At 38.2% G+C, this 25,480-nt stretch overlaps 2 protein-coding genes across 2 annotated transcripts; both read right to left on the reverse strand.

Moving 5' to 3' along the window:
* Nucleotides 1-1,957: 1,957 nt before the first annotated feature.
* On the reverse strand, nucleotides 1,958-3,439 carry LOC129455624 (taste receptor type 1 member 1-like). The gene has a single exon (XM_055220393.2). The coding sequence runs from the start codon at nucleotides 3,391-3,393 to the stop codon at nucleotides 2,308-2,310; it is 1,086 nt and encodes a 361-aa protein (XP_055076368.2). The 5' UTR covers nucleotides 3,394-3,439; the 3' UTR covers nucleotides 1,958-2,307.
* A 5,598-nt stretch (nucleotides 3,440-9,037) lies between these two features.
* On the reverse strand, nucleotides 9,038-25,095 carry LOC129454744 (taste receptor type 1 member 1-like). The gene is made up of 6 exons (XM_073858268.1): nucleotides 24,709-25,095; nucleotides 12,140-12,877; nucleotides 11,015-11,227; nucleotides 10,800-10,920; nucleotides 9,685-9,821; nucleotides 9,038-9,577 (listed from the first exon to the last, which is right to left on the reverse strand). Exons 1-6 carry the CDS (start codon nucleotides 24,976-24,978, stop codon nucleotides 9,038-9,040), a joined length of 2,019 nt encoding a protein of 672 aa, XP_073714369.1. The 5' UTR covers nucleotides 24,979-25,095.
* Between the last annotated feature and the right edge of the window lie 385 nt (nucleotides 25,096-25,480).

The following is a 25,480-nucleotide window of genomic DNA, read 5'->3' on the forward strand; positions in this document are numbered from 1 at the left end:
TGAGAGTATGATGTTAGAAGCTGATAGGTGACTAAACAGCAGTGGTAAGATATGTTTACCTAAAGCGAATAGAATGTGTGTTTGTCATTTCATTTTACCTCAGAGTCTAACATTAGGGGAACATAAAGGGAATTATGTGTATTCCTTTTTAATAAATATCTGCTTTAAGTCTTCTATATTGTGTTAAAGTCACTGGTTGTTTATATATTTGATAAAATACCATGTTATCTAAATACAATGTGTGATGTGTTGAGGTATTTTTATAAAAAATAACCTGTGTTATAATACATTCATATCATATTTCAGTAATATAACAATTAAATTATTCTAAGGTTATGGGAACGTTAAAATAACCTAAAAATAACATTAGGGGAATGTTTATTTTATTAAAGAAAACATTCCTGGCTAACCAAAAACCCTTGGAAAATAGGGGAACGTTTCCCAGATAGCACAGGTACGTCTGCAAGATGTCTGGTAAAGATCTTGAGATCTGGAATACATCTGGTGTGTAAAAACATCTTATAAAGGTCTTAGAAAGAGCTGCTTTACATACATTCTAAATCAAAAACGTCTTGCAGACGTCTTCAATATGTCTATATGACATCTTTTAGGAAACATCTCAGAGACATATTGCAGATGAGCAAACAATCTAAATAATACGCCTTGCATATGTACACGCAGACATCAAATAGACGTCTTCGAGATGTATGTGTGCTATCAGGGTTTGGGAACCAAATTGTTAGCTGGGATGGGCAGGAATATTTGGCTTACATGTAAATCCAGGATTTATCAATATTCTACATTAAACAGTGTATTTTTTTATTCGGGCTACTTATATTCATTTCGGGCTACCAAAAATTAAAGAGTGTCTGTCCGAAGGGCTACCAGGGATTTAAAAATTTTGCGAGCCCTGGTCAGGTATATAATTGTCATTGTCTTCAAGCTGCTCAGCTTTCGTTTTTGTTGAGAATAGTTGCACTTGAGTTTACTACTTGACTTATTAAAAATTTGCCTTGTTGTGTACAGTAGAATTCTGATGCATCGCAATGCATCGTAGAATCGAATTGAATTGAATTGTTACCTGGTGAATCGTAATTGAATTGAATTGTGAGGGCAGTGCCAATGCACACCCCTAGTTTACATGTCACTGAATATGTAAATATGCTGTTCTTGCATTTACACAGCGGGAAACCAGCAGATGTCCTCAACTCGCTGCGTTTCGTGTAACTAAACAATGAATGTAGTAGTTTGTGTAATAATATCTTACCTTTTGGCATAGTCAGTGTGGTAGATGCAACTGCATCAGCACTGGGTAGACTACCTGAGGTAATTTTATGTTATAGACCTCAGCAATGAATGAGCTTTACTGCATTTAAGTGCGCGTGCACTTCAAGTTAAATAGATTTGATCTGTCAATGGTTTATCGTTCATCATGTGCCAAAATCGCTATCGTTATAGTTATTGTGTGAACCTTGCTATTATCTTTAATATAAAACAAATTTTAAAACTATATTTTTATATCGTTTTAATGTGAACAAGGCACTGTCATATTTATATCTTCATCACAGCACCGGATAATGAAATACATCCAACAACGTGTTTGTCATTTAACGTAAGTAAATTAAAACAGTGGACCATATATGTGAGTTCATCATTTGTGCTCTGCATTGGGCTATGTGTGAATAATCCGAAAATAAAAACTGCATGTAAACCGGAGTGAAGAGGTTAGCTCCAGTCATGTAAACATCTTACTGCGATTAAGTCCTTACTCGCCTTATTGGAAATAATCGCATTATTTGTGTGCTTGTAAACGAGCTCAGTGTTATGCAATGCTTTGACATCATACCAAATGACATACAAAAACAAAACATTTTTTTATTACATTTTATTTCTCAAATGCACATAAAGATATTAAAGTAGAGTCCATTTAATTTTCTGAGTAATTAATTTTCTATTTTGCATATATTTAACATAGTGGAAAACAATGAGTTATCTTTAGCAATATAGTAACTTCAGCCTCTCACTACTTTGAAATAAACTGCATCAGGAATAACATATTTTGATTGTGGTCAACAAACGTTTCACTATACAAAACTCTAAATAAATTAAATTATACATCATCATTTAATAATAAGTCTCTTATGACTATAAATGCAGACAATGATTACTTTTAAATTTAGAAACAACTACTAAGCAGTGTACCTATCAAGGAGAAAAAACTTGCTAAAATGTCCAATAACTGATTTTTGCCAAATGTCCATTTTACCTTATAGCAACTAAATGCAATCATTGCATCATTGGTGTGTTTTAACTTCTACTAATGGTTTGGGTGTAATTCTGAATAGTTGTTTGAAAGTATGCAGCAGTGTTCTTCTTTGGTTGAAACAACATGATGTAGGATTTTGGTATGAAATAGCTGAAGAGAATTCCATATATGCTGGTTATTTGGGCAAACGCATTCAAAAGCAGGACATATTTGCTTTTAAAAGTTAGATATATTGTATAGTATGTAATCCAGCTGAGATAGTACAAAAGTAAACTGAAGGTTATTATTTTGGCCTCATTGTAACTTTTTGGCAGATCTCTTCCCATGTAAGAAAATGAAATGCACAGGAAACCAAGAAACCAACTTATGAACAAAACTAGGCTCATGGTTACAGTGTTTCTCCTTTCACAAATCAGCATAATTTGGTCATTAAAAGTCAATAAGTCCTTGACGGGATGGTCAGGTGAGACAGTTGCCCATAATACACATGAAATAAAGTGAACAGAAGTAGAAAACACAATGAAGAGCCACTGGCCATTGTGCTTTACCCACAAGCTGTGCAATATAGGGAACCCTGCAGCCATTTTAAATACACAGACAATTTGAAAGGAACGGACGGTTAAACAGGATAGACAGATGGTGAAAAAAAAGGAAAACATGAAATTTCTTAGGATACAATGTACAGATGTGGGTTGTCCAAAGAAAAAGAACACACTTATGCTAGACATTACTAAACACCCTAACATAAGGAAACACATGTTGCCACCAGCAGATCTCACCACTGGTGTGTTATAATTGTAGGCAAACAGACAAAAGATGAAAATGAGCAGAGTAATCAGACATACAGTAGAAAATATGACAAGAATGGAGGAGATTTCTGTGAACTGAAGATAGACGACAGAACGTCTCTTACATGTTGTGCTGCCCTCATCAGACCATTCACTCTCGGCACATGGATAACAGGTATAAGGGTTCCCTGGGAAATACATCAATAACAAAATGTGAACATATAGCAATACAAACAAAACTAGTGTGTTGTGTTTAAGGCTGTTTTCACATTGGGCTCGTTTGCTATGGTCTGAGCCTGAGTGTTCCCGGAGCGTACGTTGGTCTGGTTTCACACTCATTGGATTCAATCAAACGTTAATCTCACGTCATCACCAACACGCACCTACAAAACAGTCTTTTGACCGTGTGGTGGTGTGCCATATAAGAGACTGCTTTAGTTTAACTGTGTTTTTATTTTACTTTAAGTTTTCTATCAACATCATTCAATGCTCATTGGACAAACCGGATCAACCTCTATTAATTATCTACACAACTGCACGCGTCAAGATATATTCAACTCAGCCACAAGTATTAGCAATTAAGGAAGCAAAAGAACGACAAGAAAAGGCTAATACACATATTATAATGTCTGTGATGGACCGAAGCATGACAGCAGAATCTGAAGATGTAGAGATTTATTGCCCATGGTCATATTTGTCCAAGTTCATGTCTCTAAAAAAACAAACAGCAACCCATTTGTCGTTCTGACTCTGCGTTGAAAACTTCAAGCACATAGAAGTAAGAGCCATTTTAAATGAATCCTCACCCTTTTTTGCTTCTTTAACAAATGTTTATTTAGATATTAAGTGCAGATGAATCCGTGTTTTTCCATTATTCCAGAATCTAATTTGTCCTGCCAATGTTTTGAAACAAACCTATAAGAACACTAATGCAGGGTTTACACCAAACGCGTTTTGGGCATCAAAATCGCGTCTACCGCGCCTAGTTCGCCGCTTGAACACTTTGAATGCATTTGCGCGTGTAGAGCGGAGTAGACGCGCTGAAAAAGCAAGCATTTGATGCGCGTCCGAAGCAAAATCCGCTTCTTGTGGGGGGGCAACTGCTGTGCGAGTGTCTGTTTGCAAGATGACTGATGTTACTACTTGTGCATTTATCAAGAGAGTTACCAGTTTGTATTGGGTAACCATACTATAGGGGGAAAATAAACGGCGCGAGTCGATAAACGTCACGTGATTCAAAAGTGAAGTGTGTATAACAACGTACCAGGTTGCCCAAAGTCCTTACTGACACTCTTCCAAGCAAGGTCCTTTTTATTCCTGTCTCCTCTATAGAAATAACAACTTGTGTCATATAGCTTCGAGTGACTGCTTGAGTGAGTGACTCCGGGCGGGGCTGCCACCACAGCAGCAGGCAGGCTCCTGATTGGTTAACGCGGCGCGAAATTCCGCCAAAGTTAAAATTTTTCAACTCGGGCGTCAGCCGCAAATTCGCGTGAACCGCAAAATTCCGCTCCGCGCCGAACGCCTCTTCCACGCCGCGGGACCTCCTGACGCACGTCAACGCGTCTGCACATTGACTTAACATTGAAATCACTCGCGCTTCACGCCTCTACCGCGGTTGGTGTAAACGCACCATAACACGTTGCTGCTTTAGCATCTGTCAATCAAACATAAAAAGGAAATCTGCATTTAACTTTTATACTTGCATTTGTCAAACCACATGATTTAATAATATACCTAGTCCATAAATAATAATTATTAATAACCATTTATAATTATTATTATTATAAACAGCTGAAAAAAATTCTAAGTCATTAAAAAAATATATATACTCTCTTATATATTTTCTTTTTTTTTTGACTATACATTTTACTATACCATACATCCATTTTAAAAAGTTTCAGATAATAACATCCAGATAATAGAATACTAAAATCATAATTGTATTATATTACGTAGTTTTAAACCCCAAATCATTTTCTTAAAACATTTTTCATTAAAATTATATTCAGTAATTTGTGATATAACATTGTAAAAAATCTAAGCAGTTTAAAAGTAGCTAGCTACTTTTTATAGTAACTTGTAGTGTAGCTAACTATTTTATCAGATGCGTAGCTTGGCTGTAGTTTAACTATTTTACTGATGAATAGCGTGTAGCTTAGTTAACTACAGTTTCAAAGTAGCTTCCCTAACACTGAATACCATTATACCAAATCAAAATGATTATTATTGTTAATGTAAACAAGACGCTAAAATTTTAATCATTTGCAAACGTGGATTTATGCGGGTTTTTAAAAATACTTAATGATTTCTTTAAACACTGATATGTACTCAATATAGAGGCCATTTCCTAATCCGAAGGCTGCAGCCTTCAGAGGTCGCATTTGTAGGCATATGTCATTAAAGCCCTATTCCAACGAGATTACAGGGGGACCTCTGAGAAAATCGTGCTTCTCAGAGGTCCTCTGTGTTTTTATCCCATCCGAATCGGCCATGTTTGTGTTTTTCTCTGACGACCTCCGTAAAAATTCCAGAGCAATTTACCTACTGTTTTTTGCCAAACTCAGACGTCCTCTTTGAAATTTAATCCTGTCCGGATGCAAATGTCTGTGTTTGCCCGCAATAACTTTTGAAAACGCAGTTCTTCTCGTGTTTTGGCCAACGTGATCTGCCGTAAGGTCTTACTAACGCGCATATATTGTACACAGGGGCATCATGCACCAATTTCTTTAAGGGAGGCACTGTGTGCACAGCTCACAGAAATTTGTGCATACACAGACATCAAACGAAATATTATAAAGGTTTCAATCTTTTTCATGGCACTTACATTTCTAACAATTTGAGCACCCCTGCCTTCATGCAAAAACCTCTAAAATAAACGTGTTGACTAACTTTCATATCAAATACTATTCAATTGGAATAATGACATATTGGCATCATATTTATATCTGAAACGGCATGTTTTGTTTATTTGTTTAATGACTTTTTTGCATTTTGCACAACAACTGCATTATCCTATAAAATTAATGCAATTTTAAATCCATAAAGTATATAACCAACAAAAATTACATAAGCTTTAGACACGTGATTAAGTTTAATGTTCATAATGATAAAATAATATGTTTAGATAAAATTATTAGAGCAAATTTTTGCATTCAATTTTACCTCATATGTGAGCACGTGTGATTCCGCGCCGCAGTGAACTCTGGCGAACTTTGGTGTTGTACCAAGAAGATGAATCTAGAAATCTCTACTATATAATGTCAAGACTTACATCACATTTTAAACCATACATTTTCTACACAGAGGAGGTTAACTGCACATTACTGTACTGGGGTTTGGAAATGTTGTGAGTGTTTCTTACACGTTTTAATTACTCAGATAGCAAAATGAATCAGCAACAGCAAAGAGCTTGTGACTATGCTCAGACGCTGATGACGTCTGCGACTGCACTGACTGCAGCGCCTAGCTGCCGCCAGAATAAAGTAATGTAATATGATCAAAACACTATCAAAATGCCAAAAATCTCTGAAAAGTGACAAGTATTCAGCACAGAATTAATAATATTTTGCATATTAAACAGATTTAAAAGACAAGTAACAGATTAATGGACCCTTCTTTGATTTTGAGGTAGCATGCAAAATCCATTTGGCTTAGAAAACCGAGGGGGCACGTGCCCCCTCAGTTTGAATGGGCATGACATCTCTGATTGTACGTCCTGAGTCCCATTCATTCATATATGGGTGTTTTTTACATTCAGCGAAATTCAATCACTTAAACGTCGCACACCTGTGTGCGATAGGTGCGTAGGAAAAAAGGACTCGAAAGTCCAAATAGACAGATAAAAAAGAGAGGTCCCGCACACTATCCACTTGCAAAAAAATGAAAAGATTTATTGCAACGTTTCGATCTTTCGATCTTCTTCAGGCATCAAAACATCTATTCTAATAGATGTTTTGATGCCTGAAGAAGATCGAAAGATCGAAACGTTACATTCAGCGAAATAAAATAATTAAATTAAGACAAGCTGAATATCAAACACTGTTAAAACTGGCCACTGTAATATCAGTATAAGGTAAACTCAACCTTATTTTGTTCAACTCCAGAATGGTAATGTTAATTAACCCTCTGGGGTCTAAGGGGTTTTTAGGGCCCTGGGGAAGTTTTGACATGCACTGACATTTGTGCTTTTTTCAGATGCTTAAAAACATATAAATGGCAAAATTCTCATAACACTGCGTTCAGCACAAACTACAGTAACCATGTTTTTTTGGCTTTTTACTGTAGTAAAACCATGGTTCATTTTCGTAAGGGGTGTTTGGTTGGCCAGCGAGAGTTTTACAGCTCAAAATAAAAATAGCCTATTGTTGTCTGGACTCTTATTTGTGTTTTTGTAATCATTATAACGTTAGGAGAAACACAACAAGGGACAAGCGTGTAAAAACTTATCAATGTTTGTTTACAGCAACTAAATAAGGATTGTGTTGTTTGCAATCGCGTATTTTATAAGAATACCAAAAACCGCGTCGAGTTTCCTGACTCGTGTGTTTGTTTATGTGTGTTCCCCTCGCGTGAAATGTTTGACGGAAGAACAAAGAAAACACTCGTGTCTGGAGATACTGACACACATACGCAAATGTATGTCAAAAAAGTAAACATGAGTTTAAAAATTTGGTCCGGGCGGAACCTCTCCTCCCCATTTTCGGTTCCGCCCTAAGTCACTCCTTACATTTATTTTCTTAATTTTGCGAAAAGCACAACATTCTGTTTTTATTGGGAGTGGACAGAAAACTCCCAAAAAAAAAACTCAGAAAAAAAAACTAGACACTTTAACGTTTTTAATGATGTATAAATCATATATGTATGTCCAAAATCAGCAGAGTTATCTAAGTCTCTTTGCGGAGTGAATGAAAAATATAGAGCGAGTGTTAATAGAGATAATAAATTGTTATTAATCATTATTTCTTCATTTCTTTGGGTTTATTATAAACAGCCAGTTATTTAAAATACGTAGACTACTTTAGTAGGATTTGTATAAGTTGTTTTGATTTGTCAAAGTTAAATTAATAAATTACATGTTCTGTAATAATTTTACATTTAAAGCAAAATTTCAATCATTACAAACACGCATATCCAGAGCATGTGATCTTCTGCAATGGGCAAATGCACGAAACAGACACTCCCATCTCTGGAATAGCCTGAGAATTTTTATCCCCTCCGAATCGGTACATAAAATCACAGACGTTGTGGGGGACACATTGAAACTCAAACGTCGTTTGGAAAACTAATCCCGTCCGAATAGTGCTTAAGACGTATTTCAGAATATTAACAATTACAAAGTTGACTATTATTTTTAGTTAATTGTAAATTGTTATACTCATGACCTGCAGATGAAATGCTCATTTAACTTAACCTTGAGCTTGGCCCTCCGGCGGTTTTTTCCCTCCTAGGACTTTTTGCCCACAAGGTTTTTTCCTAGGGTTTTTTCAACCCCTGGGGAGTCTGCTGACATTGGCTTCACACTCGCTTGTATGGTTAATCTTAAACGCTGTATTGCGCTGCTTATGTTTTATTATTTTTCAGTTTTTCCCTGCATCTATTAATGTAAAACTGCTTTAAAACAATTAAACAATTTTGAATGAAATTGAATTGAGTAGCCCAGCCTGCAGCTTGACAAATATCCACCAGGGAGGCGCTGTTAGCCAGCGCCCATGAAGAGGCAACGCCCCTCGTAGAATGAGCCCGCACCCCCAGAGGACAGGGCAAATTTTGGGACCGATATGGCAGAGAAATGACATCAATGATTCAATGAGCAAGCCTCTGCTTGGAGACAGCCTTCCCCTGCTGCTGACTTCCAAAACAAACAAAGAGCTGATCAGATCAGTGAGTCTCCACTCCCCGCACAGCATCACCTACCATGAGAACACATCCGCCGCACGGTTGAGGTCGCCAGGGACATTAGTGGCACGCAGAGACTTGAGTCTCAGCTGACTCCATAAATGAAGTTAGTGGGCGAGCCGTGACATCCGGCGAGAGCGCAAACTGCGTTGCGGTTGACATACGCTACTACCGACGTGCTGTCAGAATGGACTAGCACGTGCTTGACCTGAATCAGAGGGCAAAACCTCCTCAGGGCAAGCAAAACTGCCAGTAGCTTGAGGAAATTGACATGCCAAAGCCGGCGGGGTCCTGTCCAGGAGCCTGCAGTGGCATGCCCATTGCACACAGTGCCCCAACCTGCTCTCAAGGCATCCGTCGTAATGCTGATGCGTCTGGAGACCCGACCTAGGGGCACACCGGCCGGCATGAAAAAGGGTCCAATCACTGGCTGAAAAGCTGGCGACATGCAGGAGATACAGGAAGCTGATGTGTGCCGCAGCGCCATGCCCACCAAGGGACTCGGTCGTGCAGCCACCGCTGAAGTGGTCTCATATGCTTTAGACCGAGTGAAGTAACCGGCGATGCTGATGCCACATGCCCCAGGAGCTTCTGAAAGAGTTTCAGCGGAGCAGAGAGTCTGTCTCTGAAGGCGTTGAGGACAGACTGAGCATGCTGCTCCGTAAGACGTGCTGTCATGGCGACCAAGTCCAAATTAATGCCCCAAAGATAGATGCTCTGCACCAGGGAGACCTTGCTCTTTTCCCAGTTGACCTGAAACCCCAGTCGGTGATCCAGGATTGGTCGTACCACTGCTGAGTGGCCGGTCTTCTCTGCTCCTGCTATCAATTTATTCTTCCCCAGCAGTGCATGGCCGGCAGACGCAAATTCTGCATGCCAATATTCATTGGCTCGTTCTAGTTACACTCAAAGCAGATTTGTCTTTTTAGCGAGTTCCCAATTCGTTGGTCATCGACATTACATCTGGGTTTTCTGAAGGAAGGTAACGAAGACGTCATGTCAAGGACCAACAAATTGTTAATCCGAGACATTTTAATGCCAAGAAGTACCCGCTAAAGTTGCGCATGTGCAGCAGAACGCCATTGCCGATCAATCAATGTGTGTGAACCCAACCATACTGAGGACTGAAATACAGGACTGACAACGGAACAGTATTGTGCGATTGTATAAAACAGGTCAAACTTAGTTTGAAGACTGTTTCTGACCACTCTAACGCCCTCTGGGAAGGCAAACCCCACAATTGGAAAAACCCTAGTTTATGGGATTAATCTTCAATGAGCAATGTGCTCTTTTGTTCTGTGTTTGAAAGCACATAAACTTTCATATCTCACATCTTGACCCAACCCCTTGTTTCATGATTACATTCATGCATTTAGCAGACAGTTTTATCCAAAGTGAAGCTATAAATTTTTTATCAGTATGTGTTCACTGGGTTTGAACCTATGACCTTTTAAGCTGCTAACGCAATGCTCTGCCACTTAGCTATACAGAAGCAATTATCCAGTTTCTGTTTCATATATGTATTGGTTTGCACACAAAAAAAAACAGTGAAGACACTTGGATAACAATAACCAACATATCTGTACACAACATTTTCCTTTTTTCGCCCATAACCCCCACAAAAAATAAATAAATAAATAAAATGAATATTGTAAAAATATATACATATATAAAAATAATAATAACAAAATTAAAAATAAATAAATAAAGGAGGGGGAGTCAGGCCTAGTTAGCTTGGAAAAATTGCATAAATGGTTGCCACTTGTTGTAAAATTTGGCGAGATTACCTTTTTTAGAATATCTTATTTTTTCCAGTTAAAAAAGTCAAATATCAAAAAGGTACTTACGAGAATAATCCACATAGGTGTTTTGTGGGCATTTTATACACTGAAAACAGCAATCATTAACTCCCTCACGTTCCCTTGAATATCCATCCTCACATTCAACAGAGCAGTTTGAGAAAGGAACCTTTATAAAACAAGAAATTGATTTAAACAGTTTATTAAAAAACAATTATTAAAAATCTAGACTAAAATGTAGCTTACAAGGATGAATAACTTACAGAAGTATTGTTATCCCAAGGCATAAGAGAGTTATTTATAGTAAAATGTATTTCTGGGTACGTGTCAAATGTGCCCACCATCTCAATCCATGGAGGTTTTGTTTTAGTGTGCCAGAGCACAACTGCATAGCTGACAGGTGAATCACCATTAAAATCATATTTCACCTCACGGCCATTGAGTGGAAAATCCAACTTCTTAATTTCTCTAAGAAGCTGTTATAATGAAAGTGAAAGTAAAACATAGAAAATATATAGGATAGGTATACTGGTGCATATACATACAAATATATACATACACAAAAATATAAATGCTATTATAATAAAATATTAAATATTTTAAAATAATATTTATCATTTTTATGTGTCATTCAGGGTTTCCCGCAGCACTTTGCAGTTCGGACGGCCCGCCTAAGCTGGGAAACCCTACCGCCTTACCTAGGTTGTCAACAAAAAAAAAATCGCTGCACAAAAGGCCGTCAAGTGCATCTCAAAGAATAGCGTAGATGCGCTTAACACAGCGCGAGAGGGCGCGCGCGCCACATGGCTGAAATGAGAGGTATACGTACCCGTCTACAACATCTGCTTCAGTTTGTGTTAGTTTCACTTCATCACGCAGCTAAGGTATTTGTTAACAACATTTAATTTATAATATAGTATGTGTTCATTTTCTTTCATATTTTCTTCAAAATTAAGAATTTTATTTGAGTGTTTTTAAAGCAACACTGTGTAATTTCCATGTAAAAATGACTTACAGCTCCCCCATGTCGTTAAAAAGCGCAACAGTGCCTGGTATCAGACACTCTTCTGCAGGCAGGGGAGGGGAGGGTCTGTTTGCTCTACCCTCCACCGCCACTTTCAGAGTGTGCTTGTAGCAGCTAGGAGGCTGCTCAGGTTGCAGCAACAGTACAATTTGTCCAGTTAAAAGTTGTTCTATTACTGAAATAATTTCAGTAATGAGACATTATTTGTAGGTAAAAAAAAACTACATAGTGTTGCTTTAATACAAATATTGATTGCCACGCCCCTGGACCCGCCCAAACCTACCACCTTAACTAACAAATTTTCTGCGGGAAACCCTGGTCATTATATAGTTATATTTCTAAATTAAAATAACAATTCACCCACCATGTATGGTTTAACTGTTATATTTTTGCTGCATTGATTTATTTTGCACTGCAGAACTTTATGTAATGCATGAGCAATGGAATGTATGGAAGAGTAGACACCAAATGCATATGACGGGTCTTCGTTAATAATTTGCTCTGCAGTCAACAATGCACCTTCCTTACATTCTTGATTGCATATCTTACTCTGGACTTCATTCTTAACATTGCCATTATTAGGTGTGGCTTTGGCTTTATAAATAAACTTATCAAATCCAGGTAATGACATTACTCTATCATTAATGCCAATAACGGTACCAATTTTCTCAATTCCTGGCTCCTTTAGAAGCTGCTGATGCATAGACCATCCTTGACCAGCAATCCAAACTTTGCCTTGAATGTTGTTTGCTATTGCAGCTCTTATAAAGTTTTCTACATACATTGCCACAGCATAAACCACAATGACATTAATGTTTAGACTATTGATTTTTTTAAGTGTCTGGTTGTAGTTTCCTCCTATTCTAATAGTGTCCTGATAGGCCAAGCAGATGCTAGTATTTGTAGTATACTTGTAAAACAGTTTGAGTCCATCTTCACTGTAATTGTCTGGGCCTCCAAGAAAAGCAACCCAGTTCCACCCAAACCACTGTATGATGCGAATAATCATCTGTATCAAGTCATTGCTGCTAGGGACTGTTCTTATAAAAGTTGGATACTTAAGTTTATTATCCAATTCATAACTTGAAGCTCCATAATTCACCTGTAAGAGGGAAATAAAATATTACATTATATTTCACTGAACATTATACCTCTTGCTCATGAATTTTTAGGACAATAAGGTAATATTGTTAAAAGAAATTAGTTCTTCTGTTTATCAGTGTAACATTTAATTGATACATTAAATGAATCAACACATGCATGCACACGCGCACACACACACACATTCTGGTTTCCATGTTTTGTGGGGACATTCCATAGACGTAATGCATTTCATACCATACAAACTGTATATTCTATTCCCCTTACCTACCCCATTCCCTAACCCCAACCATCACAGAAACCCTTCTACTACTTCACATTTTCAAGAAACATCATTTTGTTTGATTTATAAGCTTGTTTCCTCATGGGGACATAAAAATGTCCCCACAAGGTCACAAAAATACTGGTATTCCTATCTTTGTGGGGACACACACACACACAGGCATATGTGGTTTACGGAGACAATTTCATAGATGCAATGCATTTTGCACTGTACAAACTGTATATTCTATTTCCCTAACCTACCCCAGTCCCTAACCCCAACAATCACATGAACTTGTTGGCAGTCTTAAGTCTATGAATTGTCATGACTTTGAAACGCATCATGAAACTAATTTTATTCAAATAAATGTACGAATAATTTAGCTGAAACCTAAAATATATTAATATTTATAGTAATTATAAAAAATGCTACAATTGCTTTAGTTTACAACTTTCCCATACAAATAACCAAATGTGCGGTGGTTTGCGACCAATCCTGGACCAGCGTTTGCTAAATCGAGCTCTTTACAAGTTGCCGTTTAAAATGTTGATGCCCAAAACATATTTTAAGCGTTCGTCCACACAAATGGTTCACAGCCATCGACCTGAAGGACACGTACTTTCATGTCTCGATACTCCCCCGACACAGGCCGTTTCTATGCTTTGCGTTCGAGGGGTGGGCATATCAGTAGAATGTCTTACCTTTCAGGCTCTCTCTCCCCCCCTGTGTATTCACCAACGTAGCGGAGGGGGCTTTAAAACCCCTGAGAGAGAAAGGTGTGCGCATTGTAGCGTATCTAAAAGATTGGCTCATAATACCTCAATCACGTCAGATGCTATGCGATCACAGAGATTTAGATCTCCAACACCTAGCTTGTTAAGGTCTTCGGGTCAACTAGGAAAAGAGCAAACTCTGCCCCGTGCAGAGGATTTCTTTTCTCGGTATGGAACTGGATTCGGTCGTTCTAACAGCATGTCTAATAGAAGCGCGTATACAGTCCATCCTGACTTGCCTGAATACTTTCAAGAGCAAGAACGCGGTCCCGCTGAAACAATTTCAGAAGCTCCTTGGGCTTATGGCAGCAGCTGTGACACCACTCAAGCTTTTCCATATGAACCGCCTCAGCGTTGGCTTCGTGACTGAGTACCGAGGAGAGCGTGGCACAGCGAGCTGCACTGTGTCACTATTACACCGGCTTGCCAGCTAACCTTCGCTCCGTGGTCAGACCCATAATTTCTCAGGGCCGATGTGCCTCTGAGACAGGGCTCCAGGCATGCTATTGTATGCACAGATGCCTCCACCATGGGTTGGGGAGCCACATACGATGGGCACGCAGCTTCGGGGTCTTGACGGCACCCCAGCTGCATTGACACATAAACTGCCTAGAACTACATGCTGACTCCACCCCCACTTGGTTCAGCTGATTTCGAAAATATCGGCAGAGCACAGATAGATCTGTTAGCTTCTCCAGAGACAGCCCATTGTCGCCTGTTTTATTTGTTAACCAACAATTCACTTGGTGCGGATGCACTGGCACACAGTTGACCTTTTTTGTGCGCCTGAGCTTTGTTTACAGTTTACAGAACATCCGGTCGTGGTGAAATCTCAATCCTTATATTACTAGACCTTAGTGCAGCCTTTGACACAATAGATAGAGCCCTGCATTTCAGCCCGAGCCCGATAGGGCCCGACCTGTTTACGCCCTTCGGGTCGGGTTTCGGGCCAATTTTAACGTCACAGCAGATACGCGGGCTGGACCTCTGGCTTATTTAGGCTTCTCCATCTTTTTATATTTTTCAATTTAATTAAAAGAACCTTTTGGCAGACACTGATGATTGCAAAACAAACATTGGAAGGCGTTTAACCTATCGCATGAGTCCGCTACGCACAGCCACACATTTACAATGCAGCTATTGCGTATTTAACAGCAGGACCTTCAGCACACCAGGAAAAATTATAAATGGAGTACTAGATTAAAACCTTGGATACTGTACATAATCTATGCAGACAGCATCCAAGACATAATCTATTAAAGACTTCTCCCTGTATTAATTTCGTGTACGAAGGCTGTGTCTTTATTTCTTGTTTGTGTATGGATCAACTTTTTTTAATAGTATAACTGCTGGATGGATACATGAATAGCCATGTTCTGTGGTAAGTCCTTACATTTAAAAAAAATGTATATGCAAAAGCGAAGTTGTAAGATAAGGCAGCATTCATGTTTATTCTGTTTCATGTTTTGTATAGCCCTTTTTATTTTTTTATTTCTGCACTCGTTGGAACTGCGAGCAGCAGAGCAACCTGCCTTCGCTTTTTAAAAATAGTGTGTGTTGATAATAAACGTTTAAACTAACATTGTGATATGCTGAAAATATTTATTATTATAGGCAAGTGAAGTGTTGATTTGAGAGGCTCAATTCATCAAACATGTCGTCAACTTGCTGTCGGCCGCTAACTACTTGGTTATCATAAAAAACTTTAACAAAAAAACCCTGCTCTAAAATGTAAATAAAAAAGAAATATAACTATTTTGCCATTTAAAACAAAACTGAACTGCTTTAATTGCTGCAAGAATACAGCTGTACAAGCTGTGTAAGGAGTTATTTTTTGCTATTTCTTTGGATTTCTTTTGCCAAATCTATGCGGAATTTTGCAGAATGATTTAAAATGTTTTAAAACAATCCGAGAGAATGTGCGCTGTGAATATTACAAATAGGGGTGCACGATTCAGAAAATTTCACGATTAGATTCGATTCCGATTTTTAGGCTCGAGATTCGATTCAAAATCGATTTTCGATTCAAAAACGATTCTCGATAGATATACAATTTTAAAGAAAAGACACACAACAAATTAAATGTAGTTTGAAGCAATTAGATGACCCCTTTAATCAAACTCTAATAAATACAATAATATAGTATATTAATGATAGACAGTGCAGGTCTATAGATTAGAAATGTGACTGGTGTTATAATGGTTATTATTTCTATTAGATAGAGCAGAAGCAGGAAAAGTGTCTCTTTTTAATCCACTCATTATTTCAGATTCAAAAGTCTACTTGCTGTCCCACTGACAGGGGACTTTACAGCTTTACGTTTTGTAAATCTTGAGTCAGCTTGAGCTTTGCTCGTTCAGTGCAATAGATTTTGGAAAATATATGGTTTATTAATAATAATAGAAAAGAGCCAGTTTTATCGACATAGAAACCGTCGGCATGCTGAAACTGCACGCGAGCTTTAGCGCAGTAGCACTCACGGTCATTCTCCGATCAACTTATGCCGAGTTCACCTGTGGTTTCACACTGCGTGATTATCTGGGGAAGCGTTCAGTCGCTGCTGTTTCAGATTGCATGATGGATTGGCGACAGGGGTTTTCACACTGCATGACTTTACTGTATGAAGAATCGCAGACAACTTTCTCCCGGTCCGCAAACTATGTCTCAAAACCAAACGCACATGAGAAGTGATGCGAAAGAAACAACGCAAGGTCACGCAAGCAACACCGCAGTTCTCAGGTGATACTGGGATTATTATTAAAAATAGTCACCTGCAAGAAGTTTACCATACAAATTGCATGTGCGCTCATTTGCAGCAGAAAGAAGAAGAAATAAATATTTTGAATGAGGTAATGTTTGGAGAGACTCCTCCCCGAAGTTCCAGCTGTCCTGTATGTTGCTCTCTCATTGGATGTAGGTCATCGCCGATGTTATTGTCAGTCAAAACACATTTCACACAGAATGATTTTGAATCGCCGACCAGTCCAGATATTTAGCATGCCAAATATCTCACGGGTGTCGGCGACTCGTCGGCGATCCTCGCAGAACGCGTCTTTTATAATTCACACTGTGTGATTGTAACTCGCGTGCACGAGCATCGATTTGCCTGTGATTTCGGCCATTTGTCGGCGATTTCTCAAAACCTGTCGGCGAGTCAAAATCAGGGCTAAAATCGTGCAGTCTGAACTCGGCATTAGGTTTTATACATAATATTAATCAGACTTCGGACCCGAAGTAATTTAACTATGACTGACCCGGACCCGACTGACCATTTCAAATACAAACCCGGAACCATACGAACCGCGGGTGCTCCGTCAAGTTCTCTAATGTTAAAACTCTGAGATAAACTCCTTTCAGGACAATAGTAACACGGCATTACAAAAAAAAAAATTATGAATCGATTTTTGGAATTCTATGAATCGATTCTGAATCGGCAAAGCTTGAATCACGATTCAAATGTGAATCGATTTTTTTGCACACCCCTAATTACAAAACAATAAAATATTTTTATAACTATATTATACATTTTATTAAAAATTCAAGTTTTACATATTAAATAGGCTATTAAAAAGTTTGTGCTTCTCTCATAAAAACCTCACAGCAGACAGCACAGACATCTACTCACAAACACACGTGATGCAGTGACTATATCTGCGGACACAGATTCCTAATGGGGAGAATTAAAAAGTGAGAATTCTGATAAGCTGTCGGACAAGGGCCGGGCTAGGGCCTAAGCGTCTCGGGCCAGGGCCGGGTCAGGGCCTAGATTTCAGGCCCTTGCAGGGCTCTAACAATAGATCACAGAATCTTACTCAATAGACTAGAAAACTATGTTGGCATCAGTGGTCAGGCGTCAGCCTGGTTTATATCGTATCTAACCAATCATGGTTTAGATCGTATCTAACCAATCGATATCACTTTGTTTATGTAAATGAGGAAGAGTCATATAACTCCGCCGTTAAATACGGCGTACCAAAGGGATCAGTTTTTGGCCCTATCCTATTCTCGTTATATATGTTACCTCTAGGAGACATTATCAGGAAACATAACATAAGGTTTCACTGCTATGCGGATGATACCCAGCTTTACATCTCATCACATCCTAGCAAAACCCACCAGTTTGCTAAGCTAACAGACTGCATTAGTGATATTAGGGACTGGATGGCACATAACTTTCTTATGCTAAACTCCAATAAGACAGAGATACTTATTATTGAACCAAATCACTCCAAACATAATATGTCAGATTACAAGTTACCCATAGATGGCTGCAAGGTGGTGCCATCTTCTAGGGTTAAGAACTTAGACGTGATGTCCGACAGCAATCTATCTTTCGATAGTCATATCTCCAACGTCTGCCGCACAGAATTCTTCCATCTTAGAAATATCTCAAAAATACGCCATATGCTGTCTGCATCAGATGCAGAAAAGCTTATCCATGCTTTTATGACCTCTAGAATAGACTATTGTAACTTGTTACTCGGGGGATGTCAGGCAAATCATGTAAACAAGCTACAGCTGGTTCAAAACGCCGCCGCAAGAGTGCTTACTCGATCTAAAGTATGACCACATAAGCCCAATTCTGGCATCTTTACACTGTCTACCAGTTAAATATCGCATATAATTTAAAATATTACTAATCACCTACAAAGCTTTATATGGCCTTGCACCCTCGTATATTAAAGAATTACTACCAGAATACAATCCACCAGGTACACTGCGATCACAAAATTCTGGCCACTTAATTATCCCTAAAATATCAAAAGTGTCTAAAGCTGGTAGATCCTTCTCATACTTAGCCCCTAAGCTCTGGAATGATTTACCAAATAACGTTCGAGTATCAGACACAGTCGATCAATTTAAATCTAAACTTAAAACATTCTTCTTTAACAAAGCATTCACATAAAGGGCCCTATTTTAAAGAACTAAGCCCATTGTCTAAAGTGCAAGGCGCAACATCTAAATGGGCGTGTCCGAATCCACCTTTGCTAATTTAACGATGGGAAAAATGGTTTGTGCGGCAAGCGCATGGTCGAAAAGGGTTGCTCCTATTGTAATGGGAGTATTTTGGGTGTAACGTGCAATAAACCAATGAGAGTCTCAGCTCTCATCCCCTTTAAAAGCCTGTTGCGCTGGCGCTATGTCTAATCCCTATTTAGATTACGGACTTTGTAAACTGAAAAACTAAGCGGAGGAAGAAGATCCCCAGTTTAAGATTAATGTTAAATAATTGTGTTGTTTTTCACTTGTATTGAAATTGTTCGTTTTTCATTAAAACCTTTAAAACCCGCTTTCTTTTAGTCATGGAAGTAAAAAAGCAGGCTTTTAATTGCTTTAAATGTATGGCTATCCAATATCATCAAAAAATTATTTACAAGTATCTAAGATAAGGTTTGTACTCTAAAAATACTTTATGTGTAACAAACAGGAGATAAAGAATTTACAAACGGCTCTCCGCACGTTTCAGCATTTGGACAGCGTCACACGTTTTTTTAAGCATTACTTAAAAAGGTTTCTCATCTCACCATATCCACAGGGACAGAGTCATCATATACAATAAATCCGTGAGGTAGCAGAATTTAAAACTAAGATTTAAATATAGATGCGTTTGTTTAAAGCAAAGTATTTATTTGCCGGGCTACAGGTGGGGCAGCTCTTTGCGCCTTCTGGCGTCTCGTGGTCGGTCCTCATTTGTGTCCAAGAGACTCAATGTTAATCTTTTACATTAAATCCTTTAATGTTTCATATTTAAAAATGTTTTTGCGCATTCATGTGTGTAAAAAGCAAACCCGCGTTGTCGTCCCGTTTATAGGCGCATATTACTAATGCGCTCTTTAAATAATAAAAAAAACATATTGCGCCATTGACTTTAGACTTTAGACCAAGTTTTTGTTGGTCAATGGCGTAGTCTATTTTAGTTGCCTCAAAATATCAACGTGCCAACAATGCGCCTGAACACAACAGACCAGAACGCCCATGGGCGCAAAAGCGGGCGCAAATGCATTTGCTATTTAAACAACGTGGTGCTAAACGTGAAAATTATAATTGCGCAGGGTGGAAACTAGCAAAAGACAATTGTGCTGCATTGCGCCGGTTGTAAGATAGAGCCCAAAATGTCCAGTAAATGTACTTATCCCGCAATAGGTAGTTTGTCTAGAACAAAGCACTCACATACCTCATATAGGTAATATACTTATGCCGCAATAGGAAGCCTGTCTGGAACCGAGCAGATTTTAAACCACAATACTGTATGACACTTGCATTACATGCGAATAACCCCTAGGCTAATAGAATTCTGTTTTTCTCTCCCTGTCTCGTCCTCGACCCCAAGGACAACGAGACAAAGACCCTGTTCCTGCTGCTGTGAAGGTCATCACACCACTGATCTATTGGCTGTCCTTCAACGTGATGCCAAGCCGATGCGCAACCAATGACCACCGGCTGAACCAGTTTAATCCGCTTACCCACTTCCTATCCCTACCGTGTTTATATATATACATATATATTTATCTCTCCCAAGGGTTTTTGTCCTTCTAGGAGTTTTCCCACTGGGTTTTTCTCCTAGGGTTTTTTTCATCCCACGGGGGAGTCAGCCAACTTTGGCTTAACTTAGCACTTTACTGTATACGTTACATTATTACGACGCTCGCTTGTACGGTTTATTCTTAGCCCCTGTATTCTACTTTTTATATTATCTATTGATTATTCTGTGTCTTCCCCTACATCTACTCATGTAAAGCTGCTTTGAAACAATTAACAATTGTGAAAAGTGCTATATAAATAAAATTGAATTAAATTGAACAGTCTGAGGGAGATGAAAAAAACTTTGCAAACATGTCTGAGCCCAGACTGAGACTATAGTGTCGTGCATGCCGTTCACAACAGAACCGGAAGAAAAGACAATGCTGAATAAATTAGTCATTTTTGTTATTTTTGGACCAAATTCTATTTTAAATGCTTTAACACATTCTAACCGACCCACTGATATGGACAGTAAACCATACATACATTTTCAATGGAGAGTCGGCAAGCTCTCTGACTAAATCTAAAACATCTTAAACTGTGTTCCAATGATAAACAGAGGTCTTACGAGTTTGGAGCGACATGTGAGTTTTAAGTGAGTCATTAATTACATTATTTATATTTTTGGGTGAACTATCCCTATTAAGTAGCCACGTTGTTCCCTTGGGGGGGGGGGCAATAACAAAAGAAACAAAAGCCACTTATTCAGTATATAAATACACACAGACAATGACAACCCCCACTGCATGCTAGAATCTCCAGAAAAACGAGCTGATTTCAACCTCAAAATGTAGGCTTTTAAATATACAAATACTGTTATCTCAAACATGGAGAGGCTTTTTCGTGATTTCAACTAACAGATTTTGCAAGAAAAACGAAAATCACCAATTTTGAAAAAAAAATAAATGTTGCTTTTTCATTAGCTCGAAAGTTGTGCTGCCGACTTGTGTCACTGGTTTCTGTGACGGGGCACATATGCGTTTCCCCTAGTGAGCCTTCTCGCACAGACAGGGAGGACGAGAAGAGCATGCTTCTAGTTGCACCATATTGGACCACGTGGACGTGGTTTCCAGAACTCTCGTTCCTCGCGACAGCCCCTCAATGGAGGATTCCCCCGAAGAAGTACCTTCTTTCTCAAGAAGGGGGCACATTATGGTACCCTAGGGCTGTCCTCGACTAAGGATTTACATATTCGAATCAGAATTGTCTAATCTTTTCATAGTCGACCGATAGTCGAATCATCTATGTGTGTGTGCATGGGTTGGGAGGGGGTCAGACTAGGTACAAATTGATAACTTTTATTTTCTTTCAGAAGCAGCACACATAAACAACTTTCTGATAAAGTGACCAAAACTGTCTTTCAAGTGATGAACGAAGACAAAACTGACTATGCATTTATATGTATATATTTTTAAGGTAAAATGTAAGGCAACATTTGTTTGATTATTCCTCATAACATTTTAAAGCCACGATCTACAGAACATCACACCAAAAAATTTTTGATAACTAAACCTAAAAATATAATAAAGGTGATCCTGCCTTGGAAACCTCGGCTAATTCAGTGTTTTTATTTAATTTGGAGATTAAGCGCGTCAAAGCAGTCATGACCAAAAAAAAACGACAAATGAGAAATGACAAATAATTTGTGATTGTTACTGCAAATTATAAAAGCTAAGCTTTATACAATTCATAAAAACACTGAAATTAATGATTTTATAGACACTACGCGTTATTATTTAGCACAGAAATACCTGCTTGCTTTCAGTTTGATCATCTCCATTCACTTTAGATACAGAAACAACTGATATTATTTATTTCAGGAATCTTTTCTATCATTTGAAAGTGAACACCGACCATAATATTAAATCACAAGAAAGACAGTCGTGTCAGGCATAAATATAGGTTAATTGCAGATATTTTCCGTTTCATCACCGAAATGTAAAGAAACGGCTTACCTGTTTTGTAGTTTAACTTTTGACAAGATAACCACTATGTTTTAAATACATTTTAAAAACGTTTACCCGTCGAAAACATCAGTTTTTTAATGTTTAGTTTGATGAACTTCTAAATATGAGACGAAGAGCACCTAACACGTTCGGCTAAATTGCATGCGCAAGCATGGCCAGCACGCAATAGTGCAAAATCTATACAACGAAAAGCAATCAAATGTACAGACTTAAATTAGATCAGAATTTACGTTTATAATAAATATTTTTTTTAAATAAAATAAGGTCAGAAGTAACAAAGTGCAGAACAAATGTGCAAAATGCCTCAAGTGCACGAAAACAAAACACAAGCCAAATAGATACATCAGATAACCCAGAGTGATTTATAAATAAAATAAAATAAAGAAATTATTAAAAGAATGAAAGTATAGCCAGAATTGCCAGCTTTTTCTTTTAAATGAAGAAACAAAGAGGCAATGGTTTATTAACATAGGAACCTCTTATGGACGTGTAGCCCAGTCACAGGGGTTGCTGGATTTATTAACGCATTTTAAAAATATTTATTAAAAGCTGATACTTCACATATTATTTGCAGAATTATAATAATATGCTGTATATTAATAGTTTGGAAGAAAGCTGTTATATGTGAAATCAGATTTGTGCACAGTGCACCCATATACACCCAAAATTAAAGGATTCTCATTTTATAACACATCTGCGACAATTCGACTGTGAGATTGGTAGTCGAATCAAGCTTCTCCTATCGATGCATCGAATCTTCGACTATTCGGGATCACCCCTATGGCACCCATGTACATTATTGCACATTATGAAGGTTCTGAGTGATTTACCGCAAGAAGAGGTATCTAACACTATTGCTGTAGCGTGAGCGCCATCTACGAGACAGGCTTGCAAGCTGAAATGGAACTCTTTGCCGAATGGTGTTCTTCTCAATGAGAAAACCCCTGAGATTGTCTCTATCAGTGTCATGCTTTTATATCTTCAGCATTGTTTAGAGAGGAGGCTATCCCCCTCCACCATTAAATTCAATATTGCTGCAAAATCTGCATACCATGCTCCGATAGTAATACAGTGTCAAAAATACTCACAAGCTCAAGGATGCGCAGCTTGCATGCTCCTCTTACACAGAAACAGCGTGCATTTAGCACTGTTGTTTGTGTTTTAACAATGGTTATTTTGCTGGAAAGTGAAAGGCATATTGACCCAGTTAACTGCCCAATGGCTTCAGTTCTGGATTTTTTAAAAGATCGGTTTTCCTTAAAGATGTAAATACTGCCGCCTTAGCTGCTTTTTACTCGCCTCTAACTGAGAAGTCTTTAGGGAGTCATCCCTTAGTTGTGCGTTTCCTGTGTGATTTAATGAGGATGAGACCTCCTTCTCAGAGAAAGTTCCGATAGGGGACCTTAGTTTAGAAGGTTTCGCCATGGCACCCTTTGAACCTATTGAGATTTGTACAGAAAAACGTATAATTTACCTATCTAGTTGGTGGTGTTTGCTTTAAAAAAGCAAGGCATCGTTATTAGTGGTGTTTGCATTATATATTCTTCTTTTTTATGCATTATATACCTTAGCACGTAACTTGTTCCACACGGTTTGCTGTAGACCAATGAAAGAGGGCTCAAATCGACCGGCTTATAGATGAGAGGTGTACTATGACTTTTATAAGCAATTGGGTGCAAGATTTCCGAAAGTGGGTTGAAAAACCACCTGAAAAATGTTATACACTCAAAAAAATGGGTTAGCTCAAAAAGGGACAAGCCCAACAGCTGGGTTGAAATAACCCAGAATTTTTTTTATTTGACCCAACAATGGGTTAAAACAACCCAGCATTTTGGGTTGAAACAACCCAGCATTGGTTAAATTACAACTCAGCAGGCTGGGGTCCCAGCATTTTTTAGTGTAGACTTAACATTGCGCTGAACTTTGAAGGGTCATATATTTAAGCGAGAATTTCGTAGAAACATGTGGGTACCCCTGGGATTTAAAGGGAACCCGAAATTACCCATTGACAAAATGGTGTGTAAGTTCACACTAGCAACAATTTTGGGCACCCTAGCAACCGATTCCATAGACTGCCATCATAAAAGTCCATGATGGATAGTTGTCCAAAAAGTCCCCTAGACTTTAAATGGGAGCCCCTGTTTTGGAATACTGCCTACAGTTAACTGACACTCATAGACACATATTGCTCAGACTTTTATTAAGTCTTTCTCTCTCTGTCTTTATATTTATCATTTAAACAGTCACTGTCATTTTAATTTCACCTTTCAGTAGGTCTGTATAACAGCTAAAAAATAAAGTTATTTACCATCGGTATAAGATCCACTGTGAGCACTTGAGCAACAGATATAGTTCTTGAGCTTCCATATGGTCCTGTTAAAGCAATGACTTTAGACTGATGGCTGATGAGTTTTTCTCTAGGTTTTATTGATCCATTCTGTGACATAAAATTTAAGACTGAAGGGAAATTCTTAGTGTCAGTACAATGGTCAAAAATGTCATAGCCCAGAGAAACATTGGGCAGCAAGGTGGTGGAGTTATTTATTTCCTCAACAGCATATCTCATTACTTGGAACATAAAATAGCCAGATTTTGTGAAAGTGTGCCTAGAAAATATAAGGAAGTTAATTGCACAATTTGTTTAATCTTAGGAACTTTTATTTAAACGAAAAACAAATGTCATGCTTCAATTTAAAATACTACCTAGTGAAATATTCATAGAATCAGAGTGTGAAAATGATCCAATTGATCATAGGTTTGTCAAATTCACCGTATAAAAAATAAAATATCCTTGCTTACCGTTTACATTCCAGAGCCTCTGGGGTGAACCTGGATGTCGTCTGTACAACTTCATGTACTGGGAAAAGGCCACCCAGTAAATAATCTCCATCTAAGCTGAACTCAGATGTTGAACAAGAAACTTTAAAAAAGACAGTAAAGACCACAAGGAAAGTGCAAATGTGATTTAGAAGCATGGTTTAAGACTGGTTTAGACTGCTGCTCATGGATGTGTGGTGGTTTATATACCATTCTGCAATTTGCATAAACCACAGCATTTACCGACACAAATGTAAATTTTT

This window comes from Misgurnus anguillicaudatus, chromosome 20, assembly GCF_027580225.2.
Source record: "Misgurnus anguillicaudatus chromosome 20, ASM2758022v2, whole genome shotgun sequence".
In the NCBI taxonomy this organism is placed as follows: Eukaryota; Metazoa; Chordata; class Actinopteri; order Cypriniformes; family Cobitidae; genus Misgurnus; species Misgurnus anguillicaudatus.

Excerpts from the sequence above, each read along its gene's own strand:
- LOC129455624 (XM_055220393.2), bottom strand. The coding sequence starts at position 3,393 with ATGAGTGTGAAACCAGACCAACGTACGCTCCGGGAACACTCAGGCTCA.
- LOC129454744 (XM_073858268.1), bottom strand. The coding sequence starts at position 24,978 with ATGTTCCAAGTAATGAGATATGCTGTTGAGGAAATAAATAACTCCACC. Across the intron at positions 12,878-24,708 it reads CAGTGGATCTTATACCGATG|GTGAATTATGGAGCTTCAAG; the intron begins GTAAATAACTTT and ends TCCCTCTTACAG. Across the intron at positions 9,578-9,684 it reads TCAACTGGGAAAAGAGCAAG|AGACAGACTCTCTGCTCCGC; the intron begins GTCTCCCTGGTG and ends CAACGCCTTCAG.